This window comes from Meles meles, chromosome 3 (assembly GCF_922984935.1).
Source record: "Meles meles chromosome 3, mMelMel3.1 paternal haplotype, whole genome shotgun sequence".
Taxonomy (NCBI): domain Eukaryota; kingdom Metazoa; phylum Chordata; class Mammalia; order Carnivora; family Mustelidae; genus Meles; species Meles meles.
The window spans coordinates 62,875,975-62,898,779 of record NC_060068.1 but is presented as its reverse complement, the minus strand read 5'-3'; the positions used below and the strand labels follow the sequence as shown (position 1 = coordinate 62,898,779).

The 22,805-nt window shown below is 41.5% G+C and overlaps 1 protein-coding gene across 14 annotated transcripts in view; it reads left to right on the top strand.

The window, feature by feature from the left end:
- Nucleotides 1–22,805, top strand: part of CAST (calpastatin) — a 111,238-nt gene that overhangs the window by 74,327 nt on the left and 14,106 nt on the right. For 9 of the 14 annotated variants that reach the window (XM_045999851.1, XM_045999843.1, XM_045999852.1 and 6 more), the window contains 14 exons: nt 187–225; nt 1,106–1,198; nt 1,356–1,448; nt 2,776–2,880; nt 4,862–4,945; nt 5,415–5,462; nt 6,562–6,657; nt 8,794–8,889; nt 12,721–12,822; nt 13,302–13,385; nt 14,703–14,753; nt 14,868–14,939; nt 19,898–19,996; nt 21,636–21,743. In XM_045999851.1, coding sequence (XP_045855807.1) covers nt 187–225; nt 1,106–1,198; nt 1,356–1,448; nt 2,776–2,880; nt 4,862–4,945; nt 5,415–5,462; nt 6,562–6,657; nt 8,794–8,889; nt 12,721–12,822; nt 13,302–13,385; nt 14,703–14,753; nt 14,868–14,939; nt 19,898–19,996; nt 21,636–21,743 — 1,170 coding nt within the window. The remainder of the gene's footprint in view (nt 1–186; nt 226–1,105; nt 1,199–1,355; nt 1,449–2,775; nt 2,881–4,861; nt 4,946–5,414; nt 5,463–6,561; nt 6,658–8,793; nt 8,890–12,720; nt 12,823–13,301; nt 13,386–14,702; nt 14,754–14,867; nt 14,940–19,897; nt 19,997–21,635; nt 21,744–22,805) is intronic. The other 5 variants (XM_045999846.1, XM_045999850.1, XM_045999844.1 and 2 more) reach the window with 3 other exon arrangements.

Genomic DNA, 22,805 nt, shown 5'->3' with positions numbered 1-22,805 from the left:
GATTACCTCTTTAAAGGCCCAGTCTCCAAATATAGTCACATGCTAGAGTGCTAAGGGTTTAGGACTTCAACAACATGACTTTGGGAAGACACAGTTCAACCCATAATGCTCACTGAGCAGTGCATTTTGCCTGTTGTAAAAATTAATTTTGGGCTCTCCACATGATCAAATTCATGTTTGTTTCAGAAAAAAGAAGGTATCACAGAGCCTCCTCCAGACTCTTCGGTGAGTTTACATAAATGTCTTCTAAGATCCAAGTTAACCTTTTTTTAAATCTTTAGCTGTGGGGGGCACCTGGGTGGCTCAGTCAATTAAGTGTCCGACTCTTGGTTTCAGCTCAAGTCATGATCTCAGGGTCGTGAGATCGAGCCCCACGTCAAGCTCTGTGCTCAGTGGGGAGTCTGCCCCTCCCCTCATTTGAGTTTGCTCTCCCTCTCTCTCAAATAACTAAATCTTGAAAAAAAATCTTTACTTGGGGGATAGAGCATCTATTCTCTATATTGTGTCTATGGCTTATCTCCAAATCAGATTAAGTTTTCATCTGTTCTGAGGAAGAGATGGGCATGGGGTTGTGTCAGTGCTCGTGGTTTCCTATGGAGTTTTTCTGAAGGGAAGAATGGAGCCAAGAAAGTTGTGGGGTAAAATAAATGTTAATAAAAACAGATAAAAATATCCTAACATGGAATCCATTTAAAAGAGTTGGAGGGGCGCCTGGGTGGCTCAGTGGGTTGGGCCTCTGCCTTTGCCTCAGGTCATGATCCCAAGGTCGTGGGATTGAGCCCCGCATCGGGCTCTCTGTTTGGCAGGGAGCCTGCTTCTCCCTCTCTCTCTCTCTGCCTGCCTCTCTGTCTACTTCTGCCTACTTGTGATTTTTCTCTCTCTGTCAAAAAATAAATAAATAAATAAAAGATTAAAAAAAAAAAAGAGTTGGAAACGGGAAACTAGGATGAGTGAGCAGTCATTCCCTTCCAACATAGGCTTTCATCTGAGTTACTGGATAACGTATTTCATTTGGTAGCAAAGGAATGCCAAGTCCTTCTTCATTTGCTGAGTTTGTATTGTGGTCCTTAACTGGAATGACGGTCATGTGTCCCCCATCATTTAGAAACCCATAGGGCCCAATGATGCCATAGATGCTTTGTCGTCTGACTTCACCTGCAGTGCTCCTACCCCTGGTGGAAAGAAAGCAAAGGAAGAGGTATTGTTTTCAAAATAATTGGTTGGGGGGGAGAAAAAGGGGTGGGGGCGCTTATTAGAAGGCATGTCCCATTTTCAGACAACTTCTTTGTAGTTCTGGTTTTTACAGTGACTCTTCTTTTAACTCTAAGTCTAACCGTTTGTGCTTTGCCTTTCAGAAATCCACAGGAGAAGAGGTTTTAAAAGCTCAGCAAGCCACGGCAATCAAAAGTGCTGCTTCATCCCAAGAGAAAAAAAGAAAGGCAAAGGAGGTATTAAATAATGATTTCTTGAAAAATAACCACGGTCCATTTGACAGCAGTTGCTTTTCTGAGGCTGATGGAGCTGCTTCGGGATAATCCCCACAGAGCATTGTTCATGACGAGGAGCATCTTTTCCCCCTCTGGTCTGTGTGGACCAGTGGATCCGGTCAGGGTTCTGTGGGTTATCTCCAGGAAGGCCTTCTGTGCTTCTAAAGTGCTGCTCATGATTGCAGCACAGTTTTCTTGGTTATGAACCAAGAGTCTCTCACCATTAAAAAAAAAAAAACACAGGAAGACAAGACCCCCCAAAAATGGCACTCTCGGAATATAAATCTTCAGTGACTTTTTAATTTATTTTTATTTTTATTTATTTTTAAGATTTTATTTATTTATTTATTTGACAGAGAGGGAGAGATCACAAGTAGGCAAAGAGGCAAGCGGGGGGGGGGGGGAAGCAGGCTCCCCTTTTGACAGAGAGCCTGATGCAAGGCTCGATCCCAGGACCCTGAGACCATGACCTGGGTTGAAGGCAGAGGCTCAACCCACTGAGCCACCCAGACGCCCCTCAGTAACTTTTAAAATGGCGTTTGACCTGTGAGTCACCAGGGGATATTGTCCTAACTGCTTCTGTTCACTTCTTTGAACCATGATCACTTAATTGTCACAAAGCTGGCAAGGCTGCCCGCAGCTCTAGGCTGGGTGAGAAAGCGGGCTCTGTCTGCTGACAGCGCAGACCTAAAGGGGGGCAGTGTCTGTTGGATCTGCTCTGTCTCTCCCTTCCTGCAGGGGACAGTTTATTTTTATCTGGTGGGCTCAGCGCAGCCCTGAGAGCACCACACCCTGAGAGTGGGAGTTTCCACAGCCATCAGCCATTGTGCCTTCAGAGAAGGCTGTGGGGGCCACTCCGGGGTTCCCAGCTTCCTGGGCTTAGCTAGTTTGCTAAGGGACAGGGTTGGCTGAAATTATTTTTAGAGACACATTAAAAAAAAAAAAAATACCAGAGAAGTGAAAGTTGACTTCTTACAGCTTTTCTTTTGATACAAATATTTCATAGTAATATTATCATAGTTATAGCTTGATAACTAAGGGGTAAAGTGTGCCCGTGAGGGTACACGCCCTGTTAGACACTCCAGAAGTGTCTCAACCCCAGTTTCTCTCACTGGTAATTCTTTTCTCTTTCTCTCTCTCGCTAGGTTTCAGATAACATTGCCTTCCGAAAGTCCTTCCCTCATCCACGGCTCCTACATTTGAAATTGGGATTTCACAAAATAGTGGACAGATGGTTCAGGCTGAGGAGATGTTCTCTTTTCTAATGCACAGAACTTTTCCTTTTCAGCAGGACGCGATGAGTGACGAAGCACTGGAGGCTCTTTCAGCGTCGCTGGGCAGCCGGAAGCCAGAACCTGAGCTCGACCTCAGCTCTGTCAAGGAAGTCGACGAGGTACTGACCTTGGAGTTGGTATACAGAGCTTGTCAGTCTGCAGGTTATGAAACTAAATGTGGTGTGTGTGCTTAGAATTCTCACGCAGCTTTTCTTTATTGGAGATAAAAGACCAACTACTCTTCATTCTGTCTTACTTTCAGAATCTGGTTAACTCAGATCTTCATTCCTGGGTAGTTAGCCCGGCTCGTTGAGAGTTTGTCTTATAAACCGTCTAGAGTTTTAATATTTAAAGTGGATGCCAATCCCCTCTGCCACTGCTTCAGTGACACCTGACGAACCAGGATAACATGGAGGCAGGGGCTTGGTGGGAAATAGGTTGGTCTGCCCTTGGGGATGTGGAAATTCATATTTTCAGAAGGGTGCCAGGTGCTTCTCTTCATAAGGAAGGAGGGAGAATGCTGTCGATGGGACGAAGAGAGCCTTCTTTTTATAACTATGGAGAAAAATGTGGAAAATCGTGTCTCAAATTAGAATGAAATCAAGCAACAATTAACTCTATAACTGGAGTTCCTGTGTGCGTCGAGTGTGATGCCGGGGCGGTATTTATCCCACCTCACTTGAACATCTTAACAAGTCTTCTGAGCCAAAACAAGTTTATATTTGGTGAGAAGAGTTCTAACGTTAAATTACAGTTTGCAAAGAGTTTTTCAACTGAGTCATCTGGGATGGAAGAGGAAAAGAGGGAGTTGCCTGTGGGCTTTGCCAATGAGGAGTGGAGTTGGGGGACATGGAAATACAGTCCAGGTTTCCCTGAGGAGCACCAGCCTATCAGCACAGGGAGGGGAGCTGGCAGGAGTCGCTGTCACAATGCTGCTGCCTCTGCTGTCACTTCCTGTTCTGAACCACTGAGGAGGGTGATCTCACGACTCCCGGCAACTCTCCCTGAGTCTGGGACGACTCTGGTCCCAAATGGGCCAGTTTCTATCTTCAGCTTTCTTTGAGGGCTTACCGGGCGCAGTGTGGCACAACAAGCTTTGTGAAGGCGAACACAAGGGAGCGGGGGAAGCAGTCCTCGTCCTCCAGGACCAAGTAATGTATTGAAAAGAAGGGGAACTTTCCTAAAGACACAACGCAAGACACACACTAATCAGAGCAGCCACCTAGACCAGATGTCTCGGGGAGAGGGTGGTCCTGGCCAAACCCTGGGGTGGCGTGGGGATTTCGGGCCAGGTGAAATTGTGCCGTTCTGCCCCAAGAGAGCTCCGGGGCAGTGAGCCCCTTGCCCTTTTGCTTCAGGCTTTTTACTCATAATTGGTGAGATTTAGTAAGACAGTAATTTGGGGTGGGAAGGTATAAATCTCAGGACAGAATCTTAGAGCAACTAAAATCAGATCAATAAAAGTAAAAAATGTTACATAGAAATGACTTCTTAAGCAGCTGGGGTGAGTAGTTTTGGGGATGCATATAAATGTACTAGATTTCCTCTAGAAGACCTCCATAGCCGTCAGCTAAAATTTTAACTGAATGAATTGTTCTTTCTACTAGTTTCCACGTTCTTTTCTGCTGTTTTCCTTTTTTAATTATGTACAAAGTATAAATAATTCCTAAGATCTTCCAGTCCTGTGGATTCTTAGGCTTAGTTTTTCATCCCTGGTGGTGAATGTATTACTTCCCGGATATTCTGACGTTTTGATAAGCCTCGTTAAGTTGCATATCTCATAGGAGTCCAGAGCCATTCCAGTACTTTCCGCACTAGAGAGGTCTCCTTGGAAAAGCTGTGTGATGCTTCAGGGAAGACATCCATGCCTACTTACCATTCTTATATCATAGCAGAAAATCAGTATCTAGAATGATACCTGATTCACCTTCACAGCCAGCACTTAGCATGGTCTTGTGCTCTCCAGTTGACAAAGCACATAGACACTCTGGAATCTGGTACGGTTTTCGCTGCGTCACTCATGAAGTACGTGAAGTGATATCCTCTTATCTACCTTACCAAACGGTTCCGTGTTTTATTCCCCGCCTCCATTTTGATCAGGCAAAAGCCAAAGAAGAGAAACTAAAGAAGTGTGGTGAAGATGAGGAAACCGTCCCATCAGAGTACAGATTAAAACCAGCCACGGTACGTTTTATTGTTGTTGGCCTTGGTTTCAAGTGAGGGTGTAGACTAACCATATCTGTAATTTATCTTTGAAAAAATACACACAAATACGTGGTGGAAAATGTTTCAATTCTCATATGTGCTTATATATGGGAAGTTCCTCCCTTTTAGAAATACTCTGGATTATGAAACCTCATCTCCAGAAAATGAAAACAGAATTGTAGGAATGAGATCTACGTCTTCCCCTGGGTTGGAGAACAGAGATTTCTTTTTTTTAATAGTTCAACTCTTTATTCTGGTCCTTGATAAGAAAAAAAAGAACCCTGAGAATTTTTTTCACTCGAATAGAAGATATTCACTCAAAACCAAATCACTCAAATAGAAGAAAAAAAAATTCTCTTCTCATATCCTTCCTTAAAAACAGACTTAACAGGCCATGAAAACAAAATGTTTTATTTCATTTTCAGTGAATTTTCTATTTTATTTTCAGGATAAAGATGGAAAACCACTATTGCCAGAGCATGAAGAAAAACCCAAGGTTAGGAAATGATTCTTCCAATAATTAAAAAACAAAAGAACTGTAAAGTATGAGTTGTGATAATTTTGACGGGATTTCCCTATGGAGACTTGAATGCCAACCTAGTATTGAAGAAAGGGGAACTTGTGATGGTGACCCTTGGCTCATATCTGTGACTCCTTTACACATAATCTAATGGTGATTCTGCTCATGAATGATGGCTAGAGTGTTGTGGGTTTCTAGGTGACATTCACTGGACGTTGGGAGCTGATGTCAGGATGGTTTGAGTTTGGCATCATGACATCAGCTACTCTAATGATTCTACTCTGCTTTCACTTAAGTTGGGATCAAGCCATATAGTTGCCAGTTAAGATAAAATAAGCAGTAATATTTATCAATCACTTATTACATGGCTGACACTGCACGAGATGCCTGCCATGTGTTACCTTGTTGGGTCCTCACTGAATGCAGAAGGCACCCTTATTATTCTCATTTTACTTGTGAGGAAACAGCCATCTTGAACAGTCCAAGGTTATACAGCTAGAAAAGAGCAAAGCCAGGACCCAGAACTCAGGCTGTCCAACACAGAGGCACACGGCTTCTCAGTCACAACAGTTCTGTTATAGGTGACTGGTAGTAGTCAAAATTCCCACATGCTCTAAATGAATTTTATCTGAAGGAACTAGGGATAGGAGAACTTTCCTGCCCAGTTCCCAGACATTCATAGGAAAGGAGTATATGACCCATGTTTCCCTTGCTGGTCAGAAGGAAGTCACTAGGAAATTAAAAAAAAATCACCTAAGAAAGAAACTAATACAGATCTTCATTGGAAACAATAAGCAGTTTTATTTGAATAGAATCCTTTGGGAATTGAAAGATCAGGAAAACGTTTGACTAAATGAATCATGAACACTTCTGTGATACTCGGGTGTCCAGAATTCTTCAGTTGTTGCATGACTTTTAGCTTACATTGATAAACTTAAAAATATCCCCCCAATTTTGGTTTTAGATCTCAAAGTATGGCCCAATGTGTGTTAACAACAACAAAAAAATTCTTTGAAAACCTTGTTTTTTACAAAAAAAGTCGTCCCTTCATAATGTAGTGTTTCTTATTTTACAGCCCCTGAGTGAATCAGAACTCATTGATGAACTTTCAGAAGATTTTAACCAGCCTAAACGTAAAGGAAAACGATCTAAGCCATCTGAAAAAACTGAAGTACGTTTCTAAAAATATACGTCTCTAATTCTGTGGTTTTTAAAAATATTTGTCTGTAATCTGAAAAATGTGAGGCCCCAACGATTTTAGCTTGAAGGAGTTGAAGGAGAATGTTTCTGCCTTCTTTTTTATAGGCAGTTTTCTTTTTTAAAAGATTTTATTTATTTACTGGTGAGAGAGAAAGAGGGAGACGGAGAGAGAGAAGCAAAGCAGGGGGAGGGCAGGCAGGGAGAGAAGCAGGATCCCCACTGAGCAAGGAACCTGATGCAAGAGTCGATCCCAGGACCCTGGGATCATGACCGGAGCCAGAGGCAGATGTTCAACCAACGGAGCCATCCAGGCATCCCTGGAGGCAGTTTTCATCTTGGCTTTTTCTAGATGTTCTTTCTTTTCCCAAATGGATCCTGATAGTCTTACAATGGAAGTCCTATAATAATTCCTTCAGGAAAGCATTTACACCCATGCTTTCCTTTCTGTTCCTCCTCCGGAAACTGACCTAGTTCCAGTTGTCATCAGCATTCACCTCATGGTGGCAGGGGCCTCTGTCAACAGTCTCTTTTCAGTCCCTCTCCTATGTCCCTAGAGTTAGTGCTTCCCAAGCAAGCATGTTAGTAGCCACCTCATTCCCCTGCTCCAGTCCTCAGAAGCTCCCCATTGCCCACAAAAGTCCCTGCTAATGTGCTCTGGCCTCAGCTTCCTTCCTTACCAAGGTGTATCCTCCCATTACTAAACTATGACAATAATTGTGTGTGTGAGTCCTTGGCTTTTCTCCTGTTATCCTCCTGTGTGGAATAATCTTCCCTCCTAATTTGGGATCATCTAAAATGTCAGTCATACCTTTAAAACTCTGCTCAAATATAGCCTTTGTTTCCTCCTTTTCCCTCCCCCAACGTTACCTCTCTTCCAAACATTCCTAAACAGAATACACCACACCCAGGGCTCTGTTGTTCTTTATATATCCCTGTTAAGTTATTTATCACAGGCAAGGTTTACCTGTCTAGGTCTTCACCTCTGACATGTCTACCTAGTAATAGTAAATAGTAAATTTAGTAAATTTATATTTACTTAAAAAATACTAAATAATATTTTAAAATACTATTTTTAATATTTATATACTTATATATAAATATACTTATTTAATATAATTTAATATAAATGTAAATATAAATATAATTTAATATAAATATATTTAAATATATTTTTAAAATAATATTAAAAAATACTAAATATATTTACTAAAAAATACTAAATAGTAAAATAGTAAATAGTAAGTTCCTTGAAAGAAGATAGAGCATCCTGCTAATGATCATCTACTGAGCACCCTACATATGGGATAAGCTTTTGTAAGTGTCTGGATTAAAACCAGTTTCTCTGAAATTGAACTCTTGTGATAAAATAAAATAGCACAGTGGTTCTCAGATTTTCATACCAAGATCACCTGAGGGTTTGATAAAACACAGATTGCTGGGCCCCGCCTCCAGAATTTCCATAGTAGTTGGGGTGGGGACCCAAGAATTTGCATTTGTAATAAGATCCCTGGTTGCTGCTGGTCCTGGGAACATACTTTGAGAACCCCTGGATAGTCTTACTTCCTTGCATTTGTACATACCTATTTATTTGATAAGGGTGCTCTTAAATATATAAAAATGATGCATTTATAAAAATATCGTGTTATATAAATGGCATATGATATATATTATATAAAAATAATGTGAATTATCATAGTTGTGAATTTTTTTGAGCTTACAGCGTTCCTACATAGTATGCAAAGCACTGGACATGTTTTATCTCATTGAAAGCCTCTTGTTGACCCAACTTGAGATGTAGGTACTATCCTTGTTCTCATTTTGCAGATGTGGAAACTGAGTCTCAGAGAGGTTAAGTAACCTACCAAAGGTAAGAGGTAAAACCAAGTTGAAATAATGGTAGAAGAGTTTTAACACACCTTGATTATTCAGTATTCAGCAGTCCTTCAGCATTTAAGGAACTCATGTATTCAGCAGTCCTTCAGCATTTAAGAAACTCATGCTCACAGCCTTTAACCCAGGAGAGCGTATTGTTTTTCTGTTCTTGTTCAGTCTCACTGACCAGGCATTTCTAGAAACTTCTAGAAATCGTGCTTCCTTCTTTCTGCAGGACTCTCAGGCTGCTGCCCTAACTCCTGTGAGCGAGGCCGTGTCTCGGACTTCCATGTGTAGTATACAGTCCGCGCCGCCCAAGCCACCCACCTTGGTGAGTGATCCCCCGGACACAGGGCGAAGTCTTGAGAGCATAGTGTTCATCCTCCCACGCGCTCACTGCTGTGTATTACCTTCAGGCTATTTGATTCTAGCAAAATGGGAAAATCTTGGAGAGCTCTAGTATCTCCTATTCTCGTGACTTCAGGGTGTGTGACAAATTCGGGCTCGATTTAAATTTTTAATTAAACTGCTGTAAGTGGTGTTTTTCGTTCACCTTCTGAAAGTCTTTCTTTTGCCTTGGCTCTTGTGGATAATCAGGCTTTTTCACTTTCCCACACCCTGCAAGCCTGTCTGGAGCTTCAGGAATGCCCTCCTGCTCTCTTCAGTTGACTCTCCTGGTGGGATAATCCGTACAGGACCAGCAGGACGTCCCCCCACTCTCACCTGAAGGGAGGTTCACTCAAGTCCTTCCCATTTTCTTCTTGACCTGCCTCTCTCGCATGCCCTAACTTTTGCGTGAAGTATGGTAATTAAGTAGTTGTGTCTTTCCTTTTGAACTCAGTGGGTTTTGTGTTAGCAGGTAGAATCGGTCACAGAATAACAGCTGATGGCTCTGTGCTTTCTTACTACAGACGTAGTGCATCTCCACTCTGGAGAGTTAACTGGTTGTAGATGCTTGATGGTATCTTTTTTTTTTCCTTTAAGATTTTATTTATTTATTTGACAGAGATCACAAGTAGGCAGAGAGGCAGGTGGGGGGCAGGGAAGCAGGCTCCCCGCGGAGCAGAGAGCCCGATGCAGGGCTCGATCCCAGGACCCTGAGATCACGACCTGAGCCGAAGGCAGAGGCTTTAACCCACCGAGCCACCCAGGCACATATCTTCTTATTAAACTTTCACAAGGATATTAGAAGTCCCGTTCTGCTATCTGTCTGTTACAGATGAGGGAAATGAAGCTTTGAGTTGACCTTGAGTAATCCACTTACCTTTTCAGAGCCTGGGCTCCTGCTCTTAATTCCTTGAGCATCTAGCGTGGATACGGCCAGATAGCAAGCCTTTAACAGTACATTTTGATCTTTCTCGTATGGAAGAAGGGCAGGAGGAACTTGGCCAAAGGGACCCACCCTCAGGAGGAATTGGGAAGTACAGAAAGGAGGGAATGATCTCACTAAGATACTGGAATAGCACTGTTTTCCTGAGGAGAACAGTGAGCCAAGGACAGGCCGGCACAGAGGGGTAAAGCGTTTGGTGCAGTTGGGTTTAGTGCATTTAGTTGTTCGAGAAAACGGGGTGAAGAGATTACGGGACGTGTGCCCTGAGTGCTCTGAAGTGGCTTCTTCCCACCAGGGACATTCTTGATGCCAAGGGAAAATCCCCTCAAAGGCCAGGGTCTCCCTCCTGCCTTACATAGGATGCGACTTGTTTTTTGAGGTCTCTGGGTACGCTCCAGAACTTGGACATTGTGGGAACGAAGCCCCAGGCCACGGTGGTGAAGACTAGGAGAGGAGGGGAGAATGTGGGATGAGGAAAGTAAGAACAGAGGTGGTGAGTGGAATCAAAAAGACAACAGCCAACATTCCAGAGCAGAACTCTGGAACCTGACGGAGAGTCCTCTACCTCTTGTGCCCCAGGTGCCAGCCACGACCTCCAAGGGTGCCTTCCTTGCCCGCTTGAGCCTGACTCCAGGCATCGAGCACTGGATGTTTAGTGCACAGGAAAGGGCTCTGCTTTTCCATTTTCTGACCATTTTTTCTGGGCATCTGCTCTGGTGACCATGGTTGCTGAGGTCATGCCCCTGAAGTTAGTTGGCATTTCTGGAATTGTGAGAGCCGTGGGTGCCAGGATGAGTAGCCACGCAGTGTGACAAAGGTCAGAGGACCCAACAAGGGCTTGATGATTAGTGAGCAAAAGAAAGCAAAGAGCAGGAGAAGGAGATGAATGTGTGTGTACCTGTGTGGCTCTTGTTTGTGTAAGAAGAGCGCTTATTGAGGAAATCCAGAAACGTGAGTTCTAGTTGTGAATTTGACAGCATGAAATACTATAGAAATTGAAGTTTCAGCCCTTAGTCCTGTTTCCAGATTGCTTCATTCTTAAGAGTGCTGTCTCTCCTAGCCTTGCTACCTCTGTTTGGTTTATTTATTTATTTTTTTAAAGATTTTACTCATTTATTTGACAGAGTTCACAGGCAGGCAGAGACAGAGGGGGAAGCAGGCTCCCTGCCGAGCAGAGAGCCCGATACGGGGCTTGATCCCAGGACCCCGGGATCATGACCCTAGCTGAAGGCAGAGACTTTAACTGTTTGGTTTATTTCTTAAGCCAAGGGAAGCAGGTTTAACAGCAAGTAGTAGTATCCAAAGATTCTACAGCAGAGGTTAAGGAGAAAACAGAGCTGAAGCGTGAGTGCATGTCTTAGATCAAGTTGGCAATTCCAATTGCTTGGTTACAACTTTGATCACTGCACATCTTGCATTTTATTTTATTATGTATGTATGTATTTATTTATTTATTTATTTATTTCTGAAGATTTTATTTGGCAGAGAGATAGCACAAGTAGGCAGAGCGGCAGGCAGAGGGAAAGAGAGAAGCAGGCTCTCCGCTGAGCAGGAAACCCGATGTGGGGCTCAATGCCAGGACCCTGGGATCATGACCTGAGCTGAAGGCAGACGCTTAACCAGCTGATCCACCCGGGCATCCCCACATCTTGCATTTTAGATAGAATCCCAAACAGGTTAGATAAATCAAGGATTTTTGTTTCTTCAGGGAATAAAATCTATGCAGTGTCCAACCACTAGAGGGCGATAGATCACCTTCCACTCAGGTTCCATTGTCTGATGGATGAACTCTTTCGCAATGCAATTAAGCAGAAAAAGTTTTCTTGCTTACATTGATGATGGTTAAGGCATATAAACAAAGACACGTCTACTCTAATATTAAAATATGTACTCTCTGTGAAGTCCTAGAATTTTATAGGAATAAACTGAAATTTTTTCATTCAGAAGCTTTCATACTTTGGAGCAAAAGAAGCAATAAGAAATTCATTGATATTTCAACCCAGTATCTATACAATAGAAATAATGGTTTAATGAATAGTACTTATCCTTGCTATGTATTATGCATTCTATTTTCTGTCATCAAAAAAACAGACAAAAAAAGACCTGCCCTTGAACTGTTGATTTTATGAGCCATTAATGGATGGATCATGACCTGGGGTTTGGAAGAAGTCAGATCAAGTCCCATCTTCTAGTCCTGTCTTTTAGCCTCTTATATCATTTATATTGTCTTCATCCATTTTCATTAAGACATCATGAGGGAGCACATTCCCATTTGAACAGGGGGACCCCAGGTAGACCGTAACCATTGTGGCACTCAGGTCAGTCGGTCACAGGCAGTCCCCTGAATTAGCATGAATCCACCTTGACCAGTGGAAGCCATGTAAAAAGCATGAGCTTCTGCAAGCCAACAGCTCCAGGATGGGCCAGGCTGATTACACAGAGCATGGGGCAGAGTGTCCGCTCCTAGGCCCTTCTGAACATCTTTCCTGTGCAGTCTCTAGAAAGATCACCATAAAGATCACTTCTTATCTGGCTTTCTGCTCTGAGGATTTCCCATTCCATTGTCTTGTTTTCAAACCAAGACACTGAGTTAGATTACGGAAGTGGCTAGGTGCCACTTAAGGCTTAACATAAGAGACTTGGCCTAATGGTTAACATTTTAGGTTCCTAAACCTAGATTCTAATTCAGTTGGTAATTAAATTATTAAAAGATGACATTTACTTCTTATCTAGACCTGAAATAAGGATATGCCCTTCTGAATTGTTTGATGTAGTCTCCTTTAAATGGAGTGATTAAGCACCTCCTTAGTGTATCCACAAATGTGCTTCTAGAAAGGCATGGTACCAGACGATGCGGTAGAAGCCTTGGCCGGCAGCCTGGGGAAGAAGGAAGCAGATCCAGAGGATGGAAAGCCCATGGCGGATCAAGTGAAGGTAATAGCAGCTCAGTCTCTTCTAGAAAGGCGCTGCCACTGGTGGTATTCACTTCCCAAGGAAGTTAGTCACCTTTTTTTTCTCCCCCCCCATATTTCCCACAACACATGACCGCCTGGCTTTATCCATTAGGGAGCATACCTGTTTTATGACCTAAACCCGAGTAAGCGTCAGTGTTTGGCTCTAGCGGCGGCCGGGGGGTGTGCTCACATTCTGAGTCTCGCCTGGGCCCTGTCCATTCCCACTGCCCAGGAGTCCCCAGGGAAGGGGTAGCTGCCCCTCGCCCTCAGTGTTGCCTTTCAGCCCAGCGGGCAGAAGTGGTGGTGGAAGTAGGGGAGGCTGGGAGAGCTGAGGGAGCTGTGGGAACTCTACACAGGGGGCCATAGGTATGGTCTGGGGTTACTTATCTAAATGGAGCCACGTAGACATCCACTTTATGGAGATGTATTACTCATGAAAATGGTATAATCTTGATGCAGGAAAAAGCCAAAGAAGAGGATCGTGAAAAACTTGGTGAAAAAGAAGAAACAATTCCTCCTGATTATAGATTAGAAGAGGCCAAGGTAAACAGCCTGGGGTGCTTTTCTGTTTTATTTTAATTAATACTGAATTTTATAAATATAAAGCAGGGACATGGAAACAGGCCTAGAATATAAAGAGTTTGTTTTTAATGTTTCAGATGCCACATAGTTTGCTAATACTCTGTTGGCATACCAGGTGTGAAGTTAAAATATTCCTCAGTGACTTTTCGCTCTTAAGTGGAAAAAAGATCCAATGCCTAACCTGCCTGATTTTTCCCCATTTGATACATGGTTTGTTACGGTACTGGAAACAAAAGAAAAACTTAGAAAACCTTTATGTAACTAGGAAAAATAAAGTGAGGAATAATTATTTCCTAGGAAGAAGAATATGCAACTCTTAGATACACACTGAAAAAGTAAGGAAGCCTGTTTGACATTAAGTAGAAGGATAATTATTTTGTTTCATTCATTTTGAAAGTACAGATCATACAGAACAAGTGACACAGTGGGAGACCCATTCTGTATTTGTAGTTGAAGTGAAATCACTTGATCAGGGACACCCACGGGTGGACAGAACACATGTCCGTCATCTTCATATGATGCTGCTACTTAAGCATACCATATTCAGCTAAATGTATATAGATGTAACTGCATTTATATACAACTATACATATATGTAGCCCTGCACCGAGTTATTTGTGTGTATGTGGATATATGGGATTTACCATCCATTTATAAACTTTCCTTTACAAAAAAGCTGCAGATGCTTTCATGACTTTGTCCTCTTTCTCAGAAGTGGCACTTAGAGTCATCTCAGGCTTAGCATCTCTGAGCCATAAGGATGAGCTTAGATGATAGGAATTTTGTCTATCCTGGTTTCTGTAAATTTCCCAGGGCTTACTACGGGGCATCGGACAGCACCAGTGCATAGTAGTTGAATGCATTGCCAATGAAATTAACCAGTTTTCAGGGAATTTTGGCAATGCCCAACCCCCAAGCAGGTGATGAGTGTGTCCCTATGTCCCCAGCAACCTTGTGTCACATTGCTTCGACTACGCACTTGTGTTTCCACTACACTAGTGTGTGGGCTTCTGAGGTCACAGGTTGTACACAGTTCTATAATCCCCATGCCTACAGAATGCCTGATACATGCGAGCTTTTGGTCCATATGAACTAATTAGAGCATATTTCCTGGTGAAAGAACCTTTTTCCTGAAATGATGAATCTGATTTATAACACACAACATCAGATATAGCCTGTAGCTGCCTTATAATGTTTACAGGGATTCGTACTTGGGATAAATCCCCCAGGATAAATCAAGGGAAATGAATCTATGCCATATTTTTCTCTCCCAAATAGGATAAAGATGGAAAACCACTCCTGACAGAAACACCCAGGGAATCGCTTCCGGTAAGCAAAGCCAGTTTTCTCTAAGCCGATCTTTCTTACTTGGCCCTGACATCCTTTGTAGAGGAAACAGATTGGGGGGGTGCCATTTGTTGATACATTTCCTGGTTTTTACAGCCCATGGGTGAAGACTTCCTTCTGGACGCTTTGTCTAAGGACTTCGCTGGTTCTGCAAACTCTGTACCTCTTGTAAGTCTGAAACTCCTGGTTTATTTCCTTACTTGGAGGGTGGCAGAAATAAATGGAAACTAGTGACTTAGAATCTGACCTTAGAGCTAAGGAAACAGTCACAAAATTAAAGGCCTTCTTTAGCCTGTGGTGGCTCTGAGATAGAGGTGTTCTATCATGAAACAGTGTACCAGCACAGTGGGTATTTGCAACAGTGTAACTGACTGAACCAAAGCACATGTACTCTTTATCAAATATACTTAGGAAAAAGAGAATTTACATCTCAAATAACTTTTTATCTGTTGATATTTCTACAGTTTATCATCTTCCATAATTACCTCCTAGGAAAACTTAGCTCTTTGTAGAACAGATAGTTCCTCAAAAGGGAATTTTGTTACTGGAAATTTTAGGAAATGTTGGTAATGGTAAGCAGGTTGCTGTACTATAGGATTGGTAGAGCTTATTTATATGCAAGCATATTGTAAGTCTGTTGGAGTGCCCAAACTTGGATAATTCCAGACCCTTTCTGTGGGATCTGGGTTATCTATTTACAAGGTTCTTATGTAGACAATATCAGTCGAGAAACAGAATGAGTAGCAACTAGAAGAAATAATGATTCTTTGGAGTTGCTCATTTTTGGACTTGATAAAGCAATAAATCCTTCAAAGAAGGGATTACTAACCAATACGTGGTCCTCACTGGACTCCTGTGAAAACACCATGCCCAGGCAGTATGTCACCCCATTCCATGACCTTCCCCTCTTCCTCCTCCATACAAACATTACAGAGAGGCTCCGAGTCCTAAGTTAGGGGAGAATATAAAGTGAGCAGTATCCCAGGAATGTGGAATCATACCGTTACAGTGATGCAAAACAACAAATTAGGGGGAGCCAGTGCCTTAATTCCCTTCCTCATACCATCTGTGTTTTATTGTAATAGTTAGGGTTTATCTTTTAGAAGTTCAAAGAAAATACAACAGTGAATTTTTATACCCACCCAAGAAGAGGTATAGCAGTGAAATGACTAGAGATAATATAACCATTTTTAAAAATTATAATCTTGGAAAATTAATCTGGCAAAGGGAAAAATTTATTAGCATCTATTGTGAACAAAGTAGAAATAGCCAATTACCCAATTATGGTAAGTTAAAAGGTCAAAGTAGAAAAGTATTTGGGGGAAGTTCCAAGAACTTTGGAGGAAAAGTATCATATTCTGACTCAGAATTAATGTTCAAACACAAAGGAGTGCTGGCTGTGCATTCCATGTTCTTTGATTACAATAAAATAGAAATTCTATTTAAAAAGATAAATTTAGGGGCTCCGGAGTAGCTCAACCAGATAAGCTTCTGCCTTCTGCTCAGGTTCTGATCTCTGCTCAGCCTAGGGCCTGCTTCTCCCTCTCCCTCTGTTATTCCCCTTGCTTGTGCTCTCTCGCTCTCTCTCAAATAAATAAAATCTTGAAAAAATAAAAATAAGTGAAAGTTAAAAACATTCCACTGCTATCACTAAAATCAAGAAGTAAATTCTGAAGAGACTATTTTAAAAAATCAAGTATAAGACATTTGCAAATCAAAATCTTGGATAAGCAGCCAAAGCAGTATTCATGAGATCCATTATCATAAATACCTTCATCAGTAATGGAGGAAAAGAGAAATCTGATTAACCAAATGTTTATTGGATTTTGAATTTCAAATTTAAGCTATTATAAAGCTATTATTAGAAATAAATTATTAGTTTACATTTATTTTTTTTTAAAGTTTATTTATTTGACAGAGGTCACAAGTAGGCAGAGAGGCAGGCAGAGAGAGAGAGGAGGAAGCTGAGCAGAGAGCCCAATGCAGGACTCGATCCCAGGACTCTGGGATCATGACCTGAGCCGAAGGCAGAGGCTTTAACCCACTGAGCCACCCAGGTGCCCCATTATTTTACACTTAAATAAGCTATTATAACCTAACTACCCAAAAGAAAGTAGCAATCAAGTATAGTAGAAGATGAAAATCACAGCCAGAGACTAAACTGGCCCACAGTTCCTTGGTTTGGCTAAAGTTTTATATAAGATACCAGCAACTGTAAGAGAGGAAAAAAGTCTTACAAATAAAATATGATTGGATTTTAAAATGAGAGTATAAATGAGTGAAAGAATCAATAGTTGGTTATTAACATTTTATAAAATATTGGTAGAAATAATAGTAATCATACGAATTAAACTTAAGTAATTTTTAAAAGATTTTATTTTTTTGCTCGGGGTGGGGGGGTGGCTGGCAGAGGGAGAAGCAGGCTCTCTGCTGAGCCAGGAGCCCTTTGGGGCACTCAATCCCAGGACCCTGGGATCTTGACCTGAGCCGAAGGCAAATGCTTACCCAACTAAGCCACCCAGGTGTCCCCAAAACTTAAAATGAGATCTAAGTGGTATAAGATAGCAACTAAATTACTAAAAACAACTATGTGCAATACCTTTTTTAAAACAAAATATAAAACACACCATTCATAATACCTAAGCAGAAGAAAAACTGAAGAGATTAGAACTGTTTTCAAATGTTGCTTCTAAGAGAAGTTTAAAATTGACTCTTAAATGTTTAACACCAGATAGTCCCATGTGACATAAACATGTTCTCAAAAACATGGCCTAATAGTTGCTTCTACAAGTAATTATGGTCCTAACCTTAAAATACCATTAATACAGTATTGTTAACCAAAGTCACTTAAATTTGTAGATGTATAATTTTTAACAAACAGAATATAGAATTTTAAAGTAATTATTTACCACTGTTACAAATTCAAGATTTGGGCACCTGGGTGGCTCAGTGGGTTAAGCCGCTGCCTTCGGCTCAGGTCATGATCCCAGGGTCCTGGGATCAAGTCCCGCATCGGGATCTCTGCTCAGCGGAGAGCCTGCTTCCCTTCCTCTCTCTCTGCCTGCCTCTCTTGTGATTTCTCTCTGTCAAATAAATAAATAAAATCTTTAAAAAAAAAAAAAAGAAATTCAAGATTTATTTAATAGCAGGGAAATCCATATAGCATAGTAGTGTATCAGAGGAACAATCAGTAATGTCCATATAAAAGATGTATTTCAGATTTCACATGCATTCATATTTTATATTTTAAATAAAAACCTTTAAAAAGTAGATAATCCCTTAATGTATTAAAGAGTATCTATTTAACTTCAAGAATCAAATATTCAGAATTAAGCTAGAGGCATTTCTTTTAGAAAAAAAGTATAAGAAGTTGATTATATTGTCATTTCTGCTTAATGGTGTATAAAAAATCAATAACACCTGAAAAAGAAATGACAAGTATGAAAAAGGAACATCTGTGCATTTGTCGATATTCTAGTTCTAGATACTACATTTGTAGATACCGTTGTGCATGCTGTGTGTACATCAGTAACAGATTGGAAAATAGTATGAGATGTCAGATGTTAAAGAAAAGAGAAGTAGATGAGCAGAAAAGTGAGAACATGAAATTAAAACATCTACAATGGTCTGACTCCATGTCTTAAAAGAATTACGACAAATCTCTACAGTCATTTTGTACATCAATTTTTAACTTAAAATCATACTTCATATAACTCAATAAAAGTATTCTAAAATATGTTAGAAAAGCTAAATCATATGCATAAAAACAGGAAAATGTAGGGTTTATATGATGATGGTAAATTCCATTCTGATTCAGAATGCAAAGCTATAGATAATGGAAAAAATTGAGAAATTAACGTAAAAGATTTTATATATTTGTTAAAGGAGAATAAATCCCTATTTCAGAAAGATTCTGGAATAATATACTATTTAACATTAAGAAAAAAATAATAACACTAAAACCACACAACCTATACCAGGTATAAAGCAACACTGGGACATCATTATATACCTTGTATCAGAATTATAAATATGTAACAAATATCTGATTGAGGCAAGGGAGGCCACAGAAAGCAAGCCTCTCTGATCAGCAGGGAGCCTGCTTCCCCCTCTCTCTGCCTGACTTTCTGCCTATTTGTGATCTCTCTCGTCAAATAAATAAATAAAATCTGTAAAAAAAAAACAAAAACTTACACAGAGCAACTAATTATGAAGAAGAAAGCTGAAAACCTGCAGATAACTTAAACATACATTGAAAAATGTGTAAACACACCATGTAACTCTAAGTCATTAGATTTTTGAAAATTAAGAATAATAAATATCAATAGGAATTAGGAGATGGTAATAAACTACAACTATGGAGGAGGAAGTAGAATCAGAACTGCCTTTTTTTTTTTTTTTTTAAGATTTTGTTTATTTATTTGACAGAGATCACAAGGAGGCAAAGAGGCAGGAAGGTAGAGAGAAAGAGGAGGAAACAGGCTCCTTGCCGAGCAGAGAGCCCGATGCGGGGCTCGATCCCAGAACGCTGAGATCATGACCTGAGCCAAAGGCAGAGGCTTTAACCCACTGAGCCACCCAGGCGCCCCAAGAACTGCTTTTAAGATTTGTGTTACTGTGCATCCATTTGGGTGAAGGGAATAAATACTAATAAAGCTGTCTTAAAAATTGTATTTAAGGGGCTCCTGGCTGGCTCAGTTGGTGGAACCTGTGACTCTTGGTCTTGGGGTTGTGAGTTCAGGCCCCATGCTGGGTGTAGAGATTTCTTAAAATCTTTAAAAAAAAAAAAAAATGAATTTAGGGACGCCTGGGTGGCTCATTTGGTTAAGCATCTGTCTTTGGCTCAGGTCATGATCCAGGGTCCTGGGATCGAGTCCCACATTGGGGTCCTTGCTCAGCAGGGAACCTGCTTCTCCTCTGCCTCCTGCTCCCCCTGCCTGTGCTCGCTCACTTTCTTTCTCCCTCCCCTCGCCCCGTCTGACAAATTAAAAAAAAAAAAATTTTTTTTAAATGTATTTAAGTGATGGCATTGCAGGCATAGTTTTTTATATAATATATTACTGACATATGTATGTGAGCTGTACTGTATTATATATGTGTGTGTATATAATTTTTTTTAAACAAAGAAATTTGAAGACGCTAACCTTTCTGCTGTCATCTCTGAAGTGGTTTCTCAAACCCCAGCTCCCACCACGCACTCTGCTGTCCCACCCCCTGATTCTAAGGTAAGCAGCATTTTTGAAATAGGTTTTTATAGTAACAACAATAAAAAGAAAGAAAATAGGGCCCTTGCCTTAGAGTATATGAAAATACACAAAATCGTTAGGAAGACCAAGCACCTTCTGTTTTAGAAGAGAGAAGACTGGTGATTTGGGGAGATGACAGAATATCTGAAGTAAGTAAATGACACAATGTGTAGAAGTATTTTACACATAGTCCAGGAGCTTAATGTTACTGTTACTTTATTAGAATTGAAAGAGCTGGAGCGTGCATTGTATATATATTTGAATTATTAGATTTGACAAATTCTTGAGCTTTCCTGATTATTTTCTCCTCTTTATATTTTTCCTGACACATGCTGTGAACACGGCCTATTATTGAAGCTCAGGTTTATTTTATGAAATTGCTCAGTGTTTGAGCTCCTTCTCCCAAAAATTCAAGTATGTCCTGTTAGAGCAGTTTCCCTCCCGTTCATACCAGGAAAACTTTGTCGTTTTCATGATAGCAATACAAAAACCTCAGCATCAGGACTGTTTTAATTATTTACATGTCCTGAAGCAATTCTGTGGGACCAAAGCTTTTCCAGACTTCCTTGATTAATTTTCTGCGCGGTACCCAATTATACATTATCGAGGCGAGGAGACCACACCACATCAAAGAGATCGCCTTAAACCAGATCCCCATCTCCTTCAGATGAGAACAAGTGTCTCATTCGCTAGATGGAGATGAAGTGGCTTGAGTGAAGTCAGCTACGCTTCCTTTCCTTTTGATGTAGCATCAAAGCCTGCTTAGTGCTCTAGTCAAGAGATTCTGAATGAATTTTCCTCCTGAAGGGTCAGCCTCAGGATCATCTGAAAGTATCCAGAAGGCCAAATGACAAAGCCCAGACTCAGCCATGGGGAGCTCCACCATGATTAGCTCTTATCCTGGGCTCCAACGAAGCACTTAAGACCAGGAAAATGCCCCATGTATGTGTGTGTTTGCCCACAATGATGAAGGTGCCCGGGCACAGAAAGGAAGAAGCATCATGACCCAGGCTGCTGTTGACCCTTCCGTCCTTAAGACGTGAGGGCTCTGCATTGGCTGAGGCAGGGGCAGACTTCAGCAATCCCGAGCCTCTGTGCCCTTTACCAGTATGTATCAGGATGACGCCTTTCCCATTCTGTTTCCTGTCAGAAAGTCTGGTTTCATTTAATATTTTGAATGAAGATATCACTCAAACTCTCAGTCTTTACTTAAATGAATACATGTGGGAGTCTGAAAAGAAGCCATCATCCTGTGTTTTCTGGGACATCAGACTGTCATCTGGACTGTTGCATACACTGACTCCACTGACTCGCATAGGAAGGCAGGTTTTTCCAACACATCAGGCCAGGAACACCCCCTCCCCTGCCCGTTTTTTTTGAGGGGCCTTTTTTTTTTTTTTTTTTTTTCTTTTAGGGGAAAGAAGCATCTGGGGGTAGTTAGGGGGTAGGTAGACAGGCCCATGCAAGTGTAGAGAGAGATTAGGAGGAGGAGCGCCACCCAAGGGCATGCCCATCTCCCAAGTGAAAAATCTCATGGAGTTTATGGAAGTCTTAGTGGGGCCACTAAGAGGACTGATTTATTTGGCTAACCAGTGACTAATTAACATTGGCTTTTTAGCAGCGTGACGACAAAGAACTGGACGATGCCCTGGATCAACTTTCTGACAGTCTAGGACAAAGGCAGCCTGACCCTGATGACAACAAACCAATGGAGGATAAGGTCAAGGTAAAAAAATATATATATATATAAGTGAAATTTCAGGTTTTTGTAGCATAGGGTATCCTACTATGCACATAGGCGGGGGGAAAGCACTTCCGACTTTGGAGTTTTAGTGAACCGTTGGATAACTTAATGCTCACTTTTTCCTTCTCTGTAGTCTGTTGAATTTTTTGCCTCAGGGAGGACTATGCTAGGGCACACGCTCAGGCAGATGTCCTGTTCGGGAACCCAGACTTAATTATGATGGGAAAGTACAGCTTTACTTACGTTCTCCTCCCACATTCACTTGTCTTTGTATCTGGCAATAAGCACTATCACGTATGTCATCTAGAAATGCATTTTTTAGGGTGACATATTCCGTGCCTGTAGGGGCACAGTTCCCCGTTTGTCAGAGGTTTCCCTGGGAGCCTCCTGAGCCGTCGTATCTCTGCGTGCAAAGGCCTAAATGAAGCATTGGGCCAAGGGTTGCTACTCAGCAGAGGCGTGTGTGCAAGGCACACGCTGTTAGCACCACACACCTCCCAGCACATCAGTAAGTGCTTGTCTGTGCTAACGATAGTCCGTTTCGCCTGGAACCAGGAGCTCAGTGACCAGCCAGATCCATGTCCCAGGGCATTTCAAAGGATCCTTGGGTCTTCATTCTGTTATAGGATCTTTGATGTGAGCTTGACCTGTATTTGACAAATGAAAGAATGATGCAGAAAATACAGCCTGCCCCCCCTCCCCTAGAGGGTGGGGTGTGGAGTGTATGTCTCTGAATCTATGACAGATGTGCCCCCGAGAGGTGAGGATGCAGGGAGGTGTAGCTGCTGCTTCCAACAGCAGGTGCTTCCCTCCCGCACACACACAGCTCAAGCAGTCAGCACACCGGCACACTCACTCAGGTTGGCTGTGCCGAGTGGTCCTTCAGGGTTGCTCTGAGACGTCAGAGTGGAAAATAGTTCCTCTCCAAATATCAAAGTAGAGTGACTTGATCTTTTTATCTAAAAGATAGAACTCACATAACGACCAAAGATAGTTTATACTGTTGGGTTTTCTTTCTTTCCATGGTTTCTAAGGACAAATATT